We start from the raw sequence: 21,930 nt of genomic DNA, 5'->3' as shown, positions 1-21,930 counted from the left end.
GGCCTTGGAGAATGACCTCAAGCAGCTTTGGGCTTAGAAGGCCTGGTGGCAGATTGCAGCATCTAGGTCTGGGCAGCAGCACAGAGCTGATTGGCTGATACAAACCAGAAAGGACACTAGCAGAGTAGCAGTGATGGGAGGACAAATGCTGTCTTCCTGAGAGAGGACAGCAGGTTCATGCTCCATGAAGCCTCTGCCACTCCCCTGGAGTAGCACCTCAGCAATCTATATAATCTGTTGGCCAGTACTGTTTCCTCAATGTGGGTTAAAACAGGCAGACACACTTCTCTCAGTAATGTCCATATATGCACTATCTTCTCCTATAAGAGAGAAGGAAGTGTCAGTGAGTGCCATGTAATATGTTTGGCTGATCTGACTTTTATTTATTCATTCATGGGAGGTGGGTGTCGCTGGCTAGGCCAGCATTTATTGCCCATCCCTTGTTGCCCTTGAGAAGGTGGTGGTGAGCTGCCTTCTTGAACCACTGCAGTCCATATGGTGTAGGTACACCCACAGTGTGGTTAGGGAGGGAGTTCCAGGATTTTGACCCAACAACAGTGAAGGAGCGACAATATAGTTCCAAGTAAGGATGGTGAGTGGCTTGGAGGAGAACATCCAGGTGGCGGTGTTCCCATGTGTCTGCTGCCCTTGTCCTTCTAGATGATAGTGGTTGAGTGTTTGGAAGGTGCTGTTAAAGGAGCCTTGGTGAGTTCCTGCAGTGCATCTTGTAAATGGTACACACTGCTGCCACTTTGCGTTGGGGGTGGAGGAAATTAATGTTTGTGGATGTGGTGCCAATCAAGTGGGCTGCTTTGTCCTGGATAGCGTCAAGCTTCTTGAGTGTTGTTGGAGCCGTGCTCATCCAGGCAAGTGGAGAATATTCCATCATAGTCCTGACTTGTGCCTTGTGCCTTGTAGATGGTGGACAAGCTTTGGGGAATCAGGAAGTGAGTTACTTGCCGCATTGTTCCTGGTCCTGGTTGAATAGCTGGCCAAGTGGGCAACCTGTGAGAAGTGAATGTGAGGCTTGTGTCATTACTAAGTGTGTAAAGGTGAGATGAAACATATGAGTCTTATGTATGAGTGTATGAGGCCTGATTGATAAATTGTTGGTTGGTGAGTGGTGAGAGTATGGTGATTTGAGCAGTGGCTGAGGCTAATGGGTGCAGTTGATGGGTTATGGCCTTTGAAGATGCATTCACTGAACTTGACCACTCATGTGAGGTCATTAAACTTGTTGCGGCACTGCATCCAGGTTCCCAGGGCTTGACTCCTTGCACTGACCTCCATGGCTACCTGCTCCCACTGCCTTTTGAGTGTGTTTCTGGGGGGCATTCTGCCTCCCTGCAGATGGACACAGGATGTGCTGCCTGCGTTGCAATCTATGCGCACAGGTTAATTGTGCATCATGCTCCCTGTGCCCCCCCACCTTTCCAGGGGCTGCTTAATTTATCTAATTGTGTCTAGGCTCACACGCAAAATATGAGCTAAAAACAAAAAACTGTGGATGCTGGAAATCCAAAACAAAAACAGAAATACCTGGAAAAACTCAGCAGGTCTGGCAGCATCGGCGGAGAAGAGCAAAGTTGACATTTCGAGTCCTCATGACCCTTCAACAGAACTAAGTAGAAATAGGAAAGGGGTGAAACATAAGCTGGTTTGGCGGTGGGGGGGGCGGGGGGGGGGGGGGGGGGGGGGGCGGTGGAGAAGGTGTGGGGCGTTGTTGGGACAATCAAGCAGTGATAGGAGCAGATAACCAAAAGATGTCACAGACAAAAGGAACAAAGAGGTGTTGAAGGTGGTGATATTATCTAAAAGAATGTGCTAATTAAGAATGGAGAGCAGGACAAGCAAGGTACTCTAGTGGGGGTGGGGTGAAATATAAACAATGTGTGGAATACATTTAAAAATAATGGAAATAGGTGGGAAAAGAAAAATCTATATAAATTATTGGAAAAGACAAAAGGGAGGGGGAAGAAATTGATAGGGGGTGGGGATGGAGGAGGGAGTTCAAGATCTAAAGTTGTTGAACTCAATATTCAGTCCGGTAGGCTGTAAAGTGCCTAGTCGGAAGATGAGGTGCTGTTCCTCCAGTTTGCGTTGAGCTTCACTGGAACAATGCAGCAAGCCAAGGACAGACATGTGGGCAAGAGAGCAGGGTGGAGTGTTAAAATGGCGACAGGGAGGTCTGGGTCATGCTTGCGGACAGACCGAAGGTGTTCTGCAAAGCGGTCACCCAGTCTGCGTTTGGTCTCTCCAATGTAGAGGAAACCGCATTGGGAGCAATGAACGCAGTAGACTAAGTTGGGGGAAATGCAAGTGAAATGCTGCTTCACTTGAAAGGAGTGTTTGGGCCCTTGGACAGTGAGGAGAGAGGAAGTGAAGGGGCAGGTGTTGCTTACTTTGCGTTTGCATGGGGAGGTGCCGTAGGTGGGGGTTGAGGAGTAGGAGGTGTTGGAGGAGTGGACTAGGGTGTCACGGAGGGAACGATCCCTACGGAATGTCGCCGGGGGGTTGAAGGGAAGATGTGTTTGGTGGTGGCATCATGCTGGAGTTGGTGGAAATGGCGGAGGATGATCCTTTGAATGCGGAGGCTGGTGCAAAATATGAGCACCAAATATGAGATGTTGAGAGGTGACAGAATCTCGCATCAGTCTTGTCATGTCAAGGAGAGGCGAAGAGAAAAAGAATTATCATCTCTAGGTTTCTTGGGCTGTTTCCCTGTTCAAATTTTACTAATTTGCCTACAATGTGTTGACTTTAAAACATTTGGCTGTTTGTTTTCTGTCATTCAGACACAGCTCTTCAGACTGCTTGTCAGGAGATCAAAAAACTCAAGAAGGAGGTGTCTAAGTTGGTAGAGTGTGGTATGTGTAACTCCCATTTACTGCTCATGGGGCTTTAAAGGTGGCATTATCCACGTTTAGCAACCTTTGTACCTGCTGGCTTTAAAATTTAGCTTTTGCGCAACACCAGCACCATGCATACAACCATTTAGGTTAATTCCTGATCCCTTCCTGCCCAACCCCCACAAACTTTTTATGAGCCACTTGCTACCTCACATCTTCGCTTTGCTCCAGCAATCTGAATGATCTTAGTTGCTAGCTTCTCCTTTGCTACTGATTTGTCCCGCTGCATGATTATTCTTCAATTGTTCACTGGATATCAGAAGTCAGACTTGTGTCACCTCTTTAAGATGGTGGCTAAATACATGATGCTAATGAGCCTTCCTCTTTTCAATTTGGGTTATTAGTAGTTTCCAATGTAATGGAATTGCAGTCTTTACTTCAACCTTATGTTATTCCTATCCCATTAATTAACTTATCTCTTAAATTTTGCAATCATTTGACATTAGGTGTCCCTAGCTTATGTTCAATACAGGGCAGAAGTAGCCACTTAGCCCAAGGCTTTGCCACTGGCACGTCAAATACTACATGGTACTGGGTCAGTTACAAAGCCAGGGTTCTGGTATCATCTTTCTCTGTCTCTAAAGTTGCTCTGACTGGGGCCCTTGGAGGATCATTACACTTTCCACGGGTTGCAGAATACAAATTCACTTCTGCAATGTTGGCCCAGTCCAGGTTAAATTTCAGTTTGCCTCATAATGCTTCCAACTAAACACAAGTCATGTTTAAAGATGCTTGTTCTTCCATCCAACCTCCTCATTCATAGTGGAGTGTAGTCAGGGTAAATGAAGCCTTTATAAAACACCTTGGAGTTACTCCAGAATTGGACATTAGAGGCTGGCCAACTCCAAAGATATAGTAGGTAAAATGCATCCCAGTAAGATGCTTGAAACAATCACAGTTTAAACAATGAGTTTAGATTTAACTACTTCACACAGTAGTTAAACTGAATGTGAGGAGCAGACAACCAAAGGGACTATAGAGGAGGAATGCGTTTACAAGTACTTTGGAGGTAGAAGTAGTTGATCGATCAAAGAAGATTGTACATTGTGTGATATTCATTTAACTTTGGGCCTAGTCAGATAGAAGGCACAAAAACACATTATTGCATTTATGTAGCATGTTTCTAAAAGCATCTGAAAATGCTTAACAAAAATTTTGAAGTACAGTCACTGTTGGTATATGAAAGAAAGAAGAAAGAGCTTGCCTTTCATGTCCTCTGTACATCGCAAAGTGCTTTACAACCAATGAAGTACTTTTTGAAGTCTAGTTGCTGTTGTAATGTAGGAAACACAGCACCCAATTGCACACAGGAAGCTCCCATAAAGAACAATAAGATGAAGTTCAGATCATCTGTTTTAGTGATGTTAGTTGAATGATAATTATTGAAAATCAGGGAGAAATTCCCTGCTTTTCTTCAAATAGTGCTACAGGATCTTTTGCATCCATTTGAGAGGGCAGATAGGGTCTTGGTTTAAATCCTCATCGTCCCTTAGTATGGCCCTGAAGTGTCAGCCTGGATTATGGATTCATGTTTTAAGGATTGAATCCACAATCTTCTGACTCAGAGGCAAGACTGCTATTCACTGAACCGTGGCTGACACTTGTAGCAGGCAGTTTGCACACAGCAGGATCCTACAAATAGCATTAAGGTCTGGGATTTAATTTTTTTTGTCTGTTATTAGTTGAGAGATGAATATTGGCCAGGATATCGGATGAAACTCCCTGCTCTTCTTTCAAAAGTATCATGGGATATTTAACTTTCATCTTTGACATCTCATCCAAATGTTGGAACTTCCAATAATACAGCAAGCACTTCTTCAGTGCTGCACTAAAACTGTCAATACAGATTATGTCCGAATTCTGGAAGTGGGTTTGAACCTAAAACCATCTGACTTAGTGATTAGTTGATTTACAACCTTTAAGTATTACTAGATAAGCAAAGCTGACACTTAAATGATGTCTTTCAGTGGTCTTTGCCGGTCCTGTAGCAACTTTCCCGCAGGGTAATCCACTCAAGTTACAAGCAGGGTTTTTTGGAGCATAAATTTTGTTACCCACCTGAGTTTAAGAACCCTGTTGGCGAACTAACAGAGCAGCAGGGAACATGTAAGTTCACTTCCCTGATCCCCACTGCATCCCTCAGCCCCACCCACCCTGAAGCTTGTAATAATAATAATAATTTGAATTTGTATGGTGCCTTTAACATAGAAAAAGATCCCAAAGTTCTTCACTGTAATAAAATCAGGCAAAAATTGATACTAAATCCGAAAATGAGGTGTTGGCAAAGGATGGTGTGGTTGATTAACCATGTCAAATGTCGCAGAGAGTTTGAGAAGGGCAAGGTGGGATCGAGCATCACACTCCGACGATAGAACTTGCGATCTTGATAAGGGCTGTTTCAATGTTGTGGCAAGGGCAGGACCTTATTGAAAAAATACAAACCTGGAGTTGCGGAAAAGATTTGGGATGCAACAGCATGTTCAAGGCCTTTGTTGAGGAAAGGGAGGTTGGAGATGTAATAGTAGTTTGCAAGGACAGAAAGGTTGAAGGCAGGTTTTTGAGGAGGAGGTGTTGACAGTGGTTTTTAAAGGGAAGGAGAGAATCATTTACAATACTGGCTAGCATGGAAACCATGTTGAGAAGTTGGGTGGTCAGCAGTGGGAACAAAGTTGAGAGAGGTCTCCTTGCCAAGGTGAGTTCAGATAGGGCAAGAGAAGAGATGGGAGAGAAGCTAGAGAAAGATTTGGATTCAGGACTAGGGTGGTGGGGAGACCCTTGGGTTGTTTGTAATTTAAAAAGTGCAAGACCTTACTGTAAAGGTATTGTTTATGCCATGTTACTTCATTTGAAAATTGTGTCCCATCCCTCTATCTAGGATGTTGCCGACCTGTTGAATGTCTTCCTATAACAGTATAGCAAGATTGGTAACTTACTGTTTGGGTAACACATCCTGGCATCAGTGGTATAATGTGTTGGAGCTGTAGCTTGCTGCCTCACTCTATGGTCCCCTGCCCTCTTGAGCCTTATGAAAAATAAACCTGTTTCATATAAAGTTAATTTCTAAAGGCTTGAGCTTACAATGACAGTGACATCACAAACTAGCTTTAATTGTTACCAGGCTGTAAAAATGCGAAGTAAAATTTTATGTTTTACACCTTTTATACCTTATATATTGGTATTTAGCTCCATGTGATAAATCTCTCCATTTGGGAAGTGCTCATAAACCAAGAGATATTTCTGAAAATCTTCAACCCTCCTACTCCCCCACAGAGGCTACTTGCCATGTGTTGTGACTGGCCAGGATGCAGCTCCGTAATGCATACAGAATGGCCCTCATAATTTTTTAGAACTCTTCAGTTTCGTTACATCATAAAGCAGTGTAAACATGTTGAAGACTCTAGAATTATTCATTTTATGAAGCATTTAAAAGCACTTTACCTCAACCATTGTCCATTGTGTAAAGAGAACTCTTGTGTTGTCTTGTTTTCAACCGACTGAGCTAAGTTTAGGAATGCTGATGCACTATTTCCTGGCATCATTCTCCAACCCAGTCAGAGCTGGCTACTAATGTGCAATGGACTCCAATGTGAAAATGTATTAATCTGTGATCAGTCCAGTAAGGAGATGGCCAGGTAGGATGTTATAAAGTATCACTCCTGATGTGTTTTTTTTAATGTAAAAATATGATCTCAGCTGCACCTGTAGCGAGGACACTGCAGTTCGCCTCAATGCCTTAGCATTCTGGAAACGGGAATAAAAATCAGAGTTCCCGCTTCTGATCGGTATTCAGTGATTCTTGCTGGAAAATAGGCATGTATGAAACAAAAACAGAATTACCTGGAAAAACTCAGCAGGTCTGGCAACATTGGCGGAGAAGAAAAGAATTGACGTTTCGAGTCCTCATGACCCTTCAACAGAACTGTTCTGTTGAAGGGTCATGAGGACTCGAAACGTCAACTCTTTTCTTCTCCGCCGATGCTGCCAGACCTGCTGAGTTTTTCCAGGTAATTCTGTTTTTGTTTTGGATTTCCAGCATCCGCAGTTTTTTGTTTTTATATAGGCATGTATGAATGTTGGCTCTGAGCAATATTGAGCTTGGCTTGATTTCCTCCACTGTAAAGTATCTTGGTAACACACGGGGGAATTTTAATCCCTAAAAATGAATGGCTTTGGGTTGGGTAGGACATTAAATTGGTAAAAACCTGAATCCTGACTCCCAACTCACCCAATTACAGTTTTAAGAAAAGTGGGGCAGGTGGCAAACTGCCAACCCACTTGCAGGAGGTGGGCTGGCAATTGAGATATTATAATGAGACTGTGTTCCTCATATTTAACTGCTATTTTAAATTTAACTCTGGCCAGTTGAGTTTTCCAAACCTTGAGAAACCTGGCAGGTAAAAGGAGGCAAGGACTACTGGATCCAGCAGATGATCGCCTTTCCACTTAGTTGCTGGATCCAGCATACCTACTTCACCAACTCCTGTGATCATCACCACCCCTGCCTCCCCCCCCATCCCCTGCCAATCCTTCAGATCTCCTTTATAAGGCCTCCAATCTCTGCCACCATGCCCCCACCACAATATCAACCCTTCCAATCTCCCCTTACTCCTTGCCTCCGATCGGCCTCTGATCTCTGCCGACCCCAACATCTGATCTGCCTCTGGCCTCTGATCTCCCTGAGTCCCAGTCTCCTGATGTTGGCTCCTTGTGCCTCCTGATCGTCCTCAACTTCGGACTCTGATCTTTCTTGTTTATAAAACTTTAGCCCAACAATACACATTGCCTTCAGGAGAGGAAAAGAGATGAGAGGGCAAATTGTTGCAGGAAGAAAATTAAAAGTCACTAAAGTGCGGCCAACCTCATTGGTTTTGTTGACGGTACAATGATGTAGTCACATGGAGTTCACTATCTATCATCAAGTCATATGGGTAAAAGGACACTCAGCTTTTTTTAATAAAAAACCATGGTGTATGTGTAGTTATCTTATGGCTTAGCATGATTGATCTCTGCATTTGGGAAGCGCTCATAAGCCATATATACAGAAACATTTATGTGCTCACAATTGAATTCAACCGTTCTGTGTTTGGAGGACCCAAGCTGAAAGTAACCAGTCTTCAAAAAAAGGAGAAAGAACATTTTTGCATCATAAAGCATGACCTCACAGCTGCATGTTGGCTATGTTAGTTGAAGGCAGCAAGGGCTGTTTAAACAGCAGCTTGTTGAGTGTTGATGGCCCACGGCCATATGGCTGAAGGCAACCATCAGGCTGATGATGATCCAGAAATTGCCCCTAGATATTCTGCTTTTTCCTTGACGGATTAATGTAAATATTTTGGGGCAATGTGAACTTCCGAGCTGAATCATGGACAATCCAGATTTAATAGAAGAGAAGCAGCCTGTAAAAGAAGAGGAAGCACCTGGAAAACACAAGAAGTTTAGTAGAAAACACAAGAAATTGGCTGGAAAAGTGAAGGAATTGGCTGGAAAAGAGAAGGAATTGGCTGGAAAAGAGAAGGAATTGACTGGAAAAGAGAAGGAATTGACTGGAAAAGAGAAGGAATTGACTGAAGAAGAGAAGGAATTGACTGGAGAAGAGAAGGAATTGACTGGAGAAGAGAAGGAATTGACTGAAGAAGAGAATGAATTGATTTTAGAGAAGAAGGAATTGCCTGTAGAAGAAAAAAAGTCTGTAGAAGTGACGACTGACAAAGATTCAAATCTCCTTGTTTTTTTCACAGACTTCATGGAACTGAATAAAGCCAAAGAACAGAACAGCAAACTGGATGAAGAAATCCTGGCATTACGCGATCGTGTACGAACATTGGACTCAGAACGAAAATCCCTCTTAGAAACAGTAAGTAGCTTGCTGCAAGATAGTCACACTTTTGTTATAATGCACTCGAATACTATGGGTGGAATTGAATGCCCTCCCCGAAGCAAGTTTGAAGGCAGGGAGGGCATTTAATCAGATGGGAGGGGATGGGTGGGGAACCTGCTGTCTCCCTGCCTCTGTCCCAATTATGTCTGTGACAGAAGGCACATGGACAGCCATCCCGCTTCGCTGCCAATTGAGGCCCTTAACTGGATAATTAATGCCCACTTAAGGGCATAATCCCACCACTGTTGGTATTTAACCAATGGCCCACAGGGCAGTCACCCCCACAGGAAGCCTGAAAAGCAAACCTGAAGGGCTCCCAGGGGAGGGTCCCTCGTTGTCTAGCACTAAATTGCATAAACAGGACTCTCACAGAGGTAATCCTTTTGTGAGACTGGGCCCTGAGAGAACTGTTGACTTGCTTGATCAACATCTATATGTGATTCTAATGAGTTACTTTTTTCTGTGATCTCTTTTGTCAATGTCACAATATTTATTTGCATAAGATTAAGAGGTGCGAAGTGCTTAAAGCTTGTGTCATTGATACATTAATGGTTTGTTTGATCAACACCTTTATAGGGTTGTAGAACATCAGTTTTTTCCCAAGAATTATGAATGGCTGCTTTTTTTTCTAAGCAGTTCCACACATGCCATTGTTACTATAGGTTCATTGGTCCTGTATATGGTACATTTTGGGTGAATGGGCATGGAAGGACCATGAGTTGGCTTGGAGAGTATGAGGTGTCATTGGGGTGGGTGGGTGTCATGAGTTGACATTTAGTTGACGTGAAGTCTATAAGAGACTATGGGAATCCTCAAAAATCCGGGCCTATGTTGGAGTAGGAGACAGTGTAATAGATAGTCATTTTGCTGTCGTGAGGATGCGGGGAGGAAGAATGTTGTATGTGGAGTGTGTACTTTTGTAGCTCAAAAGAATAAGGGGAAAGAAGAGAATGATTATTTATGGGGAGAGAGATTGGAGGCTAGAGCTGGGAAAGGGCAGCAATGGGAAATTTAGTTTCTCTTGTATTTGCTGAATGCTTCAGGGTAAATTTTCACTCCATCACCTGGCAGTGAGATAAATTGCAGGTTCTTGATCGAACCAGCCTCATTTTTATTCCATTGATCTTAATGGAAGGAAAATTAGACATGTTCTGTGAAAATCATGTGATTTGCACTCCATCTCCCACCCCAACGGTGAAGGCAAAAATCTTCCTAACCTTGAAGAGAGGAGGACTGAGAGACAGGCAGCTCAACTTAAAAGGGCAGGAGAGAGGAGGACCAAGAAACAGACAGCAGCACCTAAAAGAGTGGGAGAGAGGAGGACCCAGAGGCAGGCAGCAGCACCTAAAAGACCTATCCAGCCCAGTCCAGTCTGAGAAAAATCAAAGTGTGATGCCACAGGAAAACAGGTAGTTGATTGGCTGGTGAGTATTTTTCTCATTTATCTTTCAAAACTTGAGTAATTTTAGTAATTGTAAGGTTCTATTAGTAGCAGAAAGGTTTACTAATAGTGGTAAATTTTATTAGGTTGGCTGTTAAGTGTTCCTATTTATCTTAACTAGGGAATTTTAATCAGGATAAGTAGAGCATTATTAAAATACTAATGTTAGCACAGACCAGAGACATCATTAAAATTTAATCAGTAAAACAAATAAATAATTAACTACTTTTGAAGATGGTAGGGCAGGTGATATGTGGTGGCTGGAAAATGTGGAAGTTGTGGACACCTGTGTGATCCAAGGCGAACACATCTGTGTCAGTAAGAGTCTGCAGCTGGAGGAACTTAGGCTCAAAGTCATTGAGCTAGAGGCCCAGCTGCAGGCACTGCGACACATCAGGGAGGGGAAAAGTTACTTGGATTTTTGGTTCCAGAAAGCGGTCACACCCCTTAGGAGAGGGTCGTCTGATTTGGTCCATGGTCAGGAACAGGAGGGTGTTCCTGCGAGTGAGGCAGGTATGGGGATCAAGAAGATAGAAGTGGAGGAGCCTCAACCCTTGCAATTGTCCAAGAGGTTCGCAGTTTTGCAGCCTGTATGGACAAAAATGGAGGTTGCAGGGTGGATGAGCGAACTGGCCATGGCACCATGGCTCAGGAAGCTGTTCAAGTGAGAGGAGTTAATAGAAATGTCGTGGTAGTAGGGGACGGCATAGTTAGGGAGATAGAAACTGTTCTCTGCAGCTGCAAGTCAGAGCCTGCCTGGTGCCAGGGTTCAGGTCATCTGCTCTGGGCTGGAGAAGAACTTCCAGTGGGATGGGGAGGATTCAGCTGTTGTGGTCAACGTAGGTACCAACGGCATAGAAAGGACAAGGAAAGAGGCTCTGCTTAGAGACTAAATTAACAACTTCAATGGTAATAATCTCTGGAGTATTACCTGAGCTGCGAGCAAATTCAAGTGGATTAAATAAGATTAGAGAGTTAAATACGTGGCTCAAAGATTGGCGTGGGAGAAATTGGTTTTGATTCATGGGGCACTGGCACCAACACTGGATAGAGTGGGAGCTGTACCGTTAGGATGGTCTTCACCTGGGACCAATGTTCTGGTGAGTTGCATAACTAGGGCAGTAGAGAGGGCTTTAAACTAAATAGTGGAGTTGAGGGATCAAATGAGGGAAGGTGTGGTAAAGTAAAGAGAGAGAACAAGGCAAGAGAACAAGGTAGCAATCAGGGAATTGATAATTTGTGTGGCAGGGAGGAACAGAGTGTACAAACTTAAGAGTTCATGCACCAGGAGATGAGGCTAGATGTTGAAAAAATAATAAAAAGACAAAACTCAAGGCACTCTATCAGAATACACACAGAATTGATAACAGCTAATTAGACCTGTGTGAATCACGACCGTGGCACTGACGAGCACCACTTCATTCGTGACCTCGAGGTACGTTTGCTTACCTTTCATTACACTGCACTCACAGCTGCACTGACTCCGTAGGCAAGAACAGTGGGAACTCAAGGTGGGGTCAGAGCCAAGGGTTATCACATGAGACCAGTGGGAAGATGGGAGGGTGGTGTAAGGGGCTGGAGGACAAAGACTTGAATGGGGCCATTGAGACAAGACAGAGACAAGGAAAGGGGCTGGAGGGAAAAGGCTTGAATGGGGGATAACTGGGGACGAGATCACGCAGACACATGACTTGGGGGTGCACACCAAAGGGGGGATGAGTTGTCAGATGGAGAGATGGAGGAGCTGCATGTCTCCTCCGATGACGAGGACATCAAGAGGGCTGAGCTCAATGAGGACGAGGTTCCAGAGGAAGAGGCCATAGCATGGGCCAGATGAGGCAGGCGTGCACATGACATGCTTATAGCTGCCAGGTTCCAGGAGGATGATGACGACTAGCTCGTATGAGCCTTTTTTTATCAGTGCCCTCCATGCTGGTTCCAGCTTATCATCTTGGTTATGATCCTAATCAGGTCAACGCAGCACTCTGAATGAAGAGTGACAATCTTGTGTCATGATATTCTCATCTTTGGAAGGTACAACAGCCTCGGGAGCATGTGGCCTTGCTGTTATGGGATAGTAACAGCAATATGGCATTTTTTGTGCAGATTTGAAATGGCGCAGCCTCTTCAAGCATCTTACCAACATTCCACCCCCATTGCAGCCTTCAAGAAGCAGGAGGAGCACTACAATCCTCAGTGCTCTTGTGGAAATATGTCTGCAGTCTGGCAAGGAGCCTCATGGAGGACAATCATCATTCAGTGGTTCTCACATTCATGAGTGAGATCAATTCTGAATCGCACTGCGTTTTGTCTGCATAGGCAATCATTAAGGCAAGACAAGTGTTCAGGCTTCATCATCATACTCAGTCCCCAGCGTTAGTTATAACTTCAGGATGCAGTCATCTGTAACTCTCAGTAATGAATGCAAGGCTGCACTTCAGCTCACCTTTCAGTGGACCTTGAAACCTTCAGGAGTAGCATAGTCTGATATCTGTCTAGCACTCACGACCATGCCTCTGTTTGGAGTCATGGCGTTTATGGACCCGAAAGAAAATGACACTCCATCTGGGCCTTAAGCACCCCAATCGTTGGTAGTAAAGAGCACATGTCAGATGTCTTGGAGACTCGCTCTGATCCCATTTGAGACCTCCACATTTTCATTCCAACAGTCTGACAAATGCACAAGGAACCCATGCACACCGATGTGATAAGTTGCACATTGCCATGTCGATTGACCATCTCGACGCTAATCTTATGACCCAGAACTGCATCTTCCCATGTCCAAGTCAGGTATCTGAGGCCTCTGCACACAACTCCTAGGTCTCACAGTTTTAACGACCTAGCAGGAATCTCAAGGCTCAATGTCTGTCAGTGAGGCTAATAGCTCTAAATCATGGAGGTTGGAAGGTGGGGACTAATGTTGGGATGATGTTCAGATGTACACGCGGACATGAGATAATGCTGCAGGCAGACAGGAGCTCATAGGAGGTCTGAATTTGGGTCCATATGTGAAGCACACTCAAGGGTTATGAAAATTACATGGAGGCCATTGAAAGATGCACTGACTATATGCTGTTCAATGTGTTGATGTTCAATCCTGTAAGATCCACATTGAGCACTCTAGAGTGCAGAAGCATTGGGGGACTAGACCAGCCTCCATTTCTAAACTCATGAGGCAACATTACATGAACCTCTGAAGCAGGTCTCAGAGATGCCTTGGCCAACCACAACTTTCTTAGAGGCAGAGGCTTCACTCGTCGATAATGCGCAGAGAACGATCAGGCTCTGTAATGAGCTGTTGCTAGACACCATTGAGCGGAGGCAGATGATGGGACATCTGAGAGAAGGGGGGCATCTGTGACACTTGACAGACCATGGAGCATTTCATCAAATGGAAGAGGCATACACAACATGAGGAGTGGAATGAGTCAAAGTCTAATTACATTTGTGCATATTCTATACAGATTGTGGACACCCGTGCTACCTTTGTGCTCTTAGTGTTTCTTAATTTTTTTAAGCTACCGCTACATCTAGGTGCTTCCCTGACATCCACAGCAGAGGAAGAGGTAGCCTGCTGATTGCTACACCTTGTCGTCTGTGATGACCTTGGCAGGCGTCCTGAGGCTTGGAGTTCCCCGGCCTATTTTGGGTCTTCTGCTGTGGGGCAGGTGAACCCTCCGCCTGTGGAGTTGCATACTGTGGGGTCACAGGCAGAGGGGATTGGGATCGGCTGGACACTCTCGGAGTCACCTAGGTGGATGGCCCCGGGGTGTCCAGTTGACGGTCCTCCTCCCTATGGGTGCCTGAAGGCCCCTGCGTGACTCCTTGAGGAGAAAGAGCACCTGGAGTGAGGTCAAGTTGCCCCATCCACCTCTTGCTTAGCCACTGTTGGATCCTGCCTATGACAAGAGCAATGGAATGCAGGTTCTAGTGCATATCAGGTGCAATGTCCTGGACAAAGGTCTCCAAGGCCTTCGCCATCCTACCAGTGTTGACCTCAGTGTGCCGGCATGTCAGCGCAATGACATCAGACTGAACACAGACTCCTCCATGGTCCGTTGCAATCTAGTGACGACATCTGACAACCTTACCTGATGTTCCTGTGTCTGTCTTTGCAGCTGCAACATCTGTGTGAGGGCAGAGTCCAGAGGCTCATCATCTGACTTAGACTCTGCAGGAGCCTGGCCTCCAGCAGTCCTCCGAGTGTCAATGACCTTGGATGTCCCTGCCTCCACGTGCTGTGGACCCAAATCTGTGCTGTGCTCACCAGATGGTGACCTACTCTAAAACTAGGTCCCACCGAGATGTGTCTCTGCGCTGGTGGAGGGTGCGGGTGATTGTTGTGACGGCTCTTCATCTGGTGAATCCTCAGGATCCTCATCCAAGGTAGTCTGGGGGCTGGGGCTGATGGGCTGGCTGGCGATGAGCTTTTTCCTTTTTCTGCTGATGCCTGTCAGAGAGAGGAGAGATAATGAGTGATTTGGCTGCATAGTCAATAGCATTATAAAGCACGCCGTTTCGTCGGATGACCAATGAGCTGTTGATGGGTTGGGTAATGCTGGTTTCATCCTTGGCACAGGCACAGTCCCAGCCCTCCCCAGCCAGCTCTGCTGCACACTCTTCAAAGGTGGTGAGGGCCCTCAGCTCAGACATCCTCACTCCGGTTTGGGATCTCTTTTTGTTGTGGGTGATCTTGTCTGCATAATGACAAATGGACAGACTGTGAGCAGGATGGATGCCAAGGCAGATGATAAGGATGCCTGACTTCTTTATGTGCCAATTGGACATGTGTAAGTGCTGAGGACGGGAGCTGTACAGGATGTGAGAAGAGATGAGGATGCCAAAGTGTGTATGAGAAAGTGAGTGGTGATGTCCTTTGTGCTGGCAATGTGTGAGATCCCTGTGGACTGTAACCCTGCGAATGCCCAATGGGCTTGTGAGAGTGAGTTGAGAGTGAGGAGAAGGTTGACTTACCCTGGCGGAGCAGATGAGATCATTCATCCTGTTCCTGCACTGGATGGCGGTCCTCCTCTGAGGTGCGTTGGTGCTGACTGCCCTGGTGATCTACTCCCAAGCCGGCGTGTTGAGGTTGGTGGACCTCCTTCTGCCATCACGGTGGTAAAGGATGTCCTGGCGTTCCTCAACTGTGACAAGAAGTGCCCTCAGCACATAGTCGCTGAACTTGGGGGCAGTAGGCTTCTCACCTTTTGGGGACATCACTCACTACAACCCGTCCCAGGCTGCAGAGAGTGAATGACATGCATGGGTGTGGTTTGAATATGGCACCCGGATATACGAGCCAATGAGGTAACAGCGGGGCAGATAAATCCCAGCCCAGCCCGCCATGAGATATGATGTGTTTCATGTTCATGCGTATGTAATGAGCTGGAAAGCGAACGATCTGGTGTGGAAACCTGCCCGCTGGCTGACAAGAAACACACTACTTTTCACACCTGCCACTGCACTTGGTCTCCGAAGCAGAAAATTCAGTCCCTTCTTCCTAACTCCGGACCAAAATTCTCTTGTGAATGATGATGCTTTAAAAATGGAATTCTTTTGGTATCCTTCTCTTTTCCTGTTTTCTAACTTGTTTATATCACAAAGAAATCCATCGCAATGTATTACTTTTGATGAATTGTTTCTTGTGCTCTTGGGTGCTGAGACACATACCATTGTTGGGAAGTTAAAAATTTTTATCTGTTGCTGTACTAGTAGGTCAGCTATATAAATAACATGAGTATTATAGCATATTGGTTATATTACTGGACTAATAATCCAGAGAATGTAAATTTGAATCCCAAATAGCAGCTTGAGAGCTTGAATTCAATTTAAACTTGAACAAAACTGGATATAAAAACCAGGTGTATGTAAAAATAACCATGATGATTGTCATTTAAAACAAATAACCTATCCTTACCTGGTGTGGCCTAGATGTGAATTCAGCTTTGCATGAATATGTTGACTTTTAATGTCCGCTGAAGTGGCCTGGAAGTTGCTTAAAACTAGGGAGACTGGGGATGGGCAGTAAATGTCAGTCTTGCCCATGATGCCCAAATCTTGAAAATTAATATTTAAAGTGCAGAGTTTTTCTACAGTGTTGCAGTCAAGTAGTTCTAGATGAGGTATAGCAGGGGCCAGATGCTCCCTTGAATGTGGCATATTAAGCATTTTGGTTTAGGGTAACATGGGCTTGAATGCAAATTGAACCTTCACTCAGCATGTCGCAAATTTGTGTTCCAAGATGAGCTTTAACATGAATAACCACATAACACTGCCCAATCAAGCACTTTTCATGTTTATTACAGCATGTGTTAAATATATCTCTCCCAGCAAGATGCTCTGGTCCCAACCTTAGAAGAGTCCCTCCAGCTATTTTAGGTGACATTTCTTCTTTCCCAATGCCAACCATTCTTAGCACTGCTTTGTATGAGATAGCAAATCTCTATTGAGAACTTGTCCAAAGAAACTCAGTTCATGTAGATTTCACTCAGCCAGCAGAAAGATAATTTTTATTCCTTGGCAGGATTGAATTCAAACCCAACCTTCAAAAAAGAACGACCACTGGACCTTACAAACTGCTTTACAGCAATTAACTACTTTTGGATGTATAGTTGAAGTGTAGTCACTGTTGTAATGTAGGAAACGCAGCAGCCAAAATGTGCATGGCAAAGTCCCACATACAGCAATGTGATAATGATCAGATCATCTGTTTTTGTGATGCTGATTGTGGGATAAATCATGGCCAGGACACCAGGGATAATTCCCCTGCTCTTCTTCAAAATAGTGCCATGAGATATTTTACATCCACCCAAGGGGGCGGGCAGGGGTGGAGGTGGGGGGTGGGGGTGGGGAGGTGGTGGTGGTGGCGGCGGCGGTGGGGTCAGTTGTCAGTTTAACATCTTTCCTGAAAGACAGCACCTTGAACAGTGCAGCACTTCCTTGGTACTGCACTAGAGAGTCAGCCTTGATTTCTGTGCTCAAGTCCTGGAGTGGGGCTTGAACCTACAACTTTCTGACTCAGAGATGAGAGTGTGACCAACTGAGCCATTACTGGCATAGGAATGCTTATAAGTGAAAGAACAATCTATGTGGAGAATTACTGCACCATTCAAACCCTTTATGTTTCATATTGGTAAACGTTAAAGTCAATATTGTATAATTCATTCATGGGATGTGGGTGTCACTGGTTAGGCCAGCATTTTTTGCCCATCCTTAATTGCCCTTGAGAAGGTGGTGGTGAGCTGCCTTCTTGAACCGCTGCAATCCATGTTTTGTAGGTACACCCACAGTGCTGTTAGGGAGGGAACTTCAGTATTTTGACCCAGCGGTAGTGAAGGAACGGGCGATATATTTCCAAGTCAGGATGGTGAGTGTCTTTGAGGGGAACTTCCAGGTGTCAGCTGTCCTTGTCCTTCTAGATGATAGAGGTCATGGGTTTGAAAGGTGCTATCGACAGATCCGTTGTGAGTTCCTGCATTGCATCTTCTAGATAGTACACACTGTGCCTCTGTGGTGGAGGGTGTGAATGTGGATGGGTTGATTGAGCCAATCAAGCAGATTGCTTTGTCCTGGATGGTGTCAACTTCTTGAGTGTTGTTGGAGCTGCACTCATCCAGGCAAATGGAGAGTATTCCATCACACTCCTGACTTGTGCCTTGGAGATGATAGACAGGCTCTGGGGAGTCAGGTAAGTTACTCGCTGCAGGATTCCTAGCCTCTGAGCTGTTCTTGTAGCCACAGCATTTATATGGCTAGCCCAGTTCAGTTTCTGGCCAATAGTAACCCCCAGGATGTTGACAGCAGGGGATTCAGCGATGGTATTGCCATTGAATTTCAAGGGGCGACAGTTCAATTCTATCTTATGGAGATGGTCATTGCCTGGCACTTGTGTGGCATGAATGTTACTTGCCACTTGTCAGCCCCTGCCTGAATATTGTCCAGGTCTTGCTACATTTGGACATGGACTGCTTCAGTATCTGAGGAGTCACAACTGGTGCTGAACATTGTGCAATCATCAGCAAACATTCCCATTTCTGACCTTATGATGGAAGGAAGGTCATTGATGAACTAGGTGAAGAAGGTTGGCCGAAGACACTACCCTGAGGAACTCTTGCAGTGATATCCTGGAACTGAGATGATTGACCTCCAGCAACCACAACCATCTTCTTTTGTGCTAGGTATGACTCTAGTGGAATGTCTAGTGGAACGTGATGGTATGTTCTGGTGGAAAGGTTCGGATTCCTCACTCTGTGGTGACACCTGCTGGAAAGTGTGGCAATCGAATTCTATGGACCCTGCCAGTGGGTTTGCAGTCGGAGCTGTGGGTGAGGGGAAGATATGGCCATAAAATTCCACATGTTGCCTGCCCACCCTCTGCCCAATTCAGGATCAATTGGCCAATTAAGGGCTGCTTCCCACCTGACCTCATTTTTGAGGCTGGTGGAAGGAGTTCAGGGATAGGGGGGGAAGCTCGGCAGTTCACCCTGCTCAGGCCTTGGGCTGAAAGGGGGTGGGGCGCCCTTCCTTCAAGGGCTCCCTTTCCACATCGGGCACCATGGGTGCTCCTTCCTCAGCGCCCCCCTTGGCCTCTCCATCAAGACCCCACCATCCTCTCCCCACCCCCCTTGGCCTCACCTCTCCCTGGCGTGAGAACCCCCTCACTTATCTGGTCCTGGACTGCAGGACTAAAAATCTGGACACTACTTGTAGTCCTAATCCTGACCACTGCTACTGCTAGTGCTGCTGGGACTACAGAGCTGCCGGCCGATCAGATTGGCCAGCAGATCTCTGATCAGGGACATATGCCCAAGTGAGAGAAGAATATCTTGACACCAATCAATTAACACTCCATGGAGCACTAAATGGCTGTGGGGCTGCTATTATCAGTGGAGATCACAACTTTGGGTGACGGGGCCATCTGAAATATCTTGCCCCATGTGTTTAATGTCAGTTGAAGTCAGAATTGGGCTGAACTGTGGCATATGCCTCATTCGAGTAACCTACTGATTCTCAATGACAAGGCTACTACCAGAAAAAAGCTTATTGGATAAGATACTAGAGGACTTGTTTCACCGTTGGAATTGCACCTCAGGAAGAGGCAGCCTCTTCAGGAGAAAATTTGGAGTAGGGGACAAGAAAGCTAATGTCATAAAGAATTTAGATAACTTATCTGTAGAATTCCCAATACTTCTTAAAGAATATTTTGCCATTTCAAACTAATGGTATAAGTAGAAACTTGGTCAGTGTGACATGACAATATCGCCCAATGGTCATGTCATAAGTTTTGATTGGGGACCTGGAAAGGGATTCCAGGGTGGGTTCCTCAGATCATCAGATTTCTGTATTATTTCTGTTGCTGCACACTGATGCAATGTTTCAGGTAGTATAGCACTCTTTCCCTTTTGGATCAGAGACATTGTCCTTCGGAATTGAGGCAGGTCCCTACAAAAGAAAGTTTGAAAACCACTGGGTTGTGTCAGCACCACCAATGGAGATATTTAACAACTGCTCTGTGATGTCACTGCCATTGTGATGTGGGTCTCTGGAAATATGATTTTATTTCCACTGGTATTTCCTTGCACAAGTGATGCTAATCAAATCGGTAGAATATTTATGGCTATTTTCACCAACTTGACATGATTCCAGTGGAAATAATGAAAACAACCAGAATTGGCTGAGAAAAGGTGCGTAAGAGTGACAAGGGAGTGACTCACCACTGCCCCTATTGGGAAGCATAAAGAAAAAAATTGTAACTTAGGTTTGCTCCATTTCTTAAAAAAAAACATTCTTTACCCATTCACTCTCTTTGTTTCCTGAAGTTTCAGACTCTTGCTGGTGTTTACCCAAAGTTGCAGGTGGTTTGCCTTTTTGGAAAGGGAGGGAACTGGTCATAAATTGTGGTTCTCTTGGAACCAGTGACATAGAAAAGAGTAGGTTGGAGGTCTTGCAGGGGGATTTTGAAGATTTCAGGATTATTGCCTGTATTGAATCAATTTGGTGGAAACAAACTAAATACATCAATGATACATCAATGAGTGGCAACGATGATGGTGCAGCAAGGAGAGCTTTACATCGAAAGACGTTAGGCAAGTTTGGGAGCAATGGTAGGGGGAAATGTTCAGATGGAAAGGATCTTCTCTAAACTTAATTGATAACAATGTCCTTGCGAGAACTGTAAACAGGGCTTTGGTGGAATTTGAACTTGTGTAAGGCAGGGAGGAAAGCAAATGAACAGAAATATCAATTAAGGAAAGGAGTGTTGTGAAGGACAGGTTTAACTTATTAAAGACTAAATATGTGAATGTTAGAAGCTTTCACAACAGGAAGACTGAACTGTCATAACAATTACTGTCTATCTCATTGATGGAGATGAGTACAACATACAAATGACTGGATTGTTCAAGAAGGTGTAGCTCTAAATGTCAATGATTTGAGGAAAATGAAAGAAATAGGTATATCAGTACTAGAAGTCATTAACATGCACCATGAAGATTCCTGAAAGATTTCCTTTATGATACCAAAGACCTTGCGGGATAGAACTCAAACTATTTTCAGCAAATCAGATCTTATCAAAAAAGAACATACCCTGGAAACACCACATTTGTTTAGTTTCCCTTCTGCATCTGTTGCCTCTTTGAGCAGTTTCAGAAACATTCTGAAAAGTATCACTCTGTAGAAATGCAGCCTTTATGTCAATTGATACTCCCATAAGCTGTTGGAGAGTCCTTTATAACATCTGTATCACCCAGTTCCTCTTCAAAACCCCTAGCAATTAGCCTTGCTTCAGCCTTACAAGTCCTATCTTCATGTATTTTTTTCAATTTTTATCAACCAATGTGACAAAACTGCTGCCCCTTATCTGATACCCCAGAATACGCTCCATGCTCTCTAATTCCTAACTGTCTAATTTCCTTTAATAATAAAAGCAGAAAATGTTGGAAATACTCAGCAGGTCAAGCAGCATCTGTGGAGAGAGGAACAGAGTTAACATTTCTGATTAGTGACCTTTCAGGAGGAAGTTCCTCAGGAGCTTCATCACTGGACACAAACACTTGAGGTAGAGGGTGCCTCATTTAGCTCTGTCAGCTGCTTAACATCTGAGATTTTGTAATTAATTCTGATTAATCATGAGGATGAGCCTTAACAATCTGGTTGCCATGTTTGAAAAGTATGATCATATCATCATGACCTATTAGTTTGTCTGCTGAATTAAATTCAATCTCAGACCATCTTATGTGATGCCTCAGTGGTCTCCGAGTTTTATCCGCAAACTCAGCCATGAAGAAAGCCAATCTTCCTGCATGCACTGCGTTCAAATATGCAGAAAAAAATGAACTAATTCTACTATCTTCTAGATAGCGGGACAGGTAGATAAGGTGGTTAAGAAGGCATATGGGATATTTGCCTTTATTAGCCGAGGGATCGAATATAAGAGCAGGGAGTTTATGCTGGAACTGTATAAAACACTGGTTAGGCCACAGCTAGAGTATTGCGTACAGTTCTGGAATCCGCATTATAGGAAAGATGTCATTGCACTAGAGAGAGTGCAGAGGAGATTTACCAGGATGTTACCTGGGCTGGAGAGTTTTAGTTATGAGGAGAGATTGAATAGACTGGGGTTGTTTTCCCTGGAGCAGAGGAGATTGAGGGGGGGACATGATTGAGGTATATAAAATTATGAGGGGCATAGATAGGGTAGACAG

General features: G+C 44.7%; 1 protein-coding gene across 1 annotated transcript in view; it reads left to right on the top strand.

Moving 5' to 3' along the window:
• ccdc30 (coiled-coil domain containing 30) overlaps nucleotides 1-21,930 on the top strand; it is a 135,483-nt gene that overhangs the window by 33,868 nt on the left and 79,685 nt on the right. The window contains exons 8-9 of the mRNA XM_078559211.1: nucleotides 2,796-2,867; nucleotides 8,648-8,763. Of these exons, the coding sequence (XP_078415337.1) occupies nucleotides 2,796-2,867; nucleotides 8,648-8,763 (188 nt within the window). The remainder of the gene's footprint in view (nucleotides 1-2,795; nucleotides 2,868-8,647; nucleotides 8,764-21,930) is intronic.

Source organism: Cetorhinus maximus, chromosome 15 (genome assembly GCF_964194155.1).
Source record: "Cetorhinus maximus chromosome 15, sCetMax3.hap1.1, whole genome shotgun sequence".
In the NCBI taxonomy this organism is placed as follows: domain Eukaryota; kingdom Metazoa; phylum Chordata; class Chondrichthyes; order Lamniformes; family Cetorhinidae; genus Cetorhinus; species Cetorhinus maximus.
The sequence above is the reverse complement of the archived record's forward strand: the minus strand, read 5'-3'. Positions and strand labels throughout refer to the sequence as shown.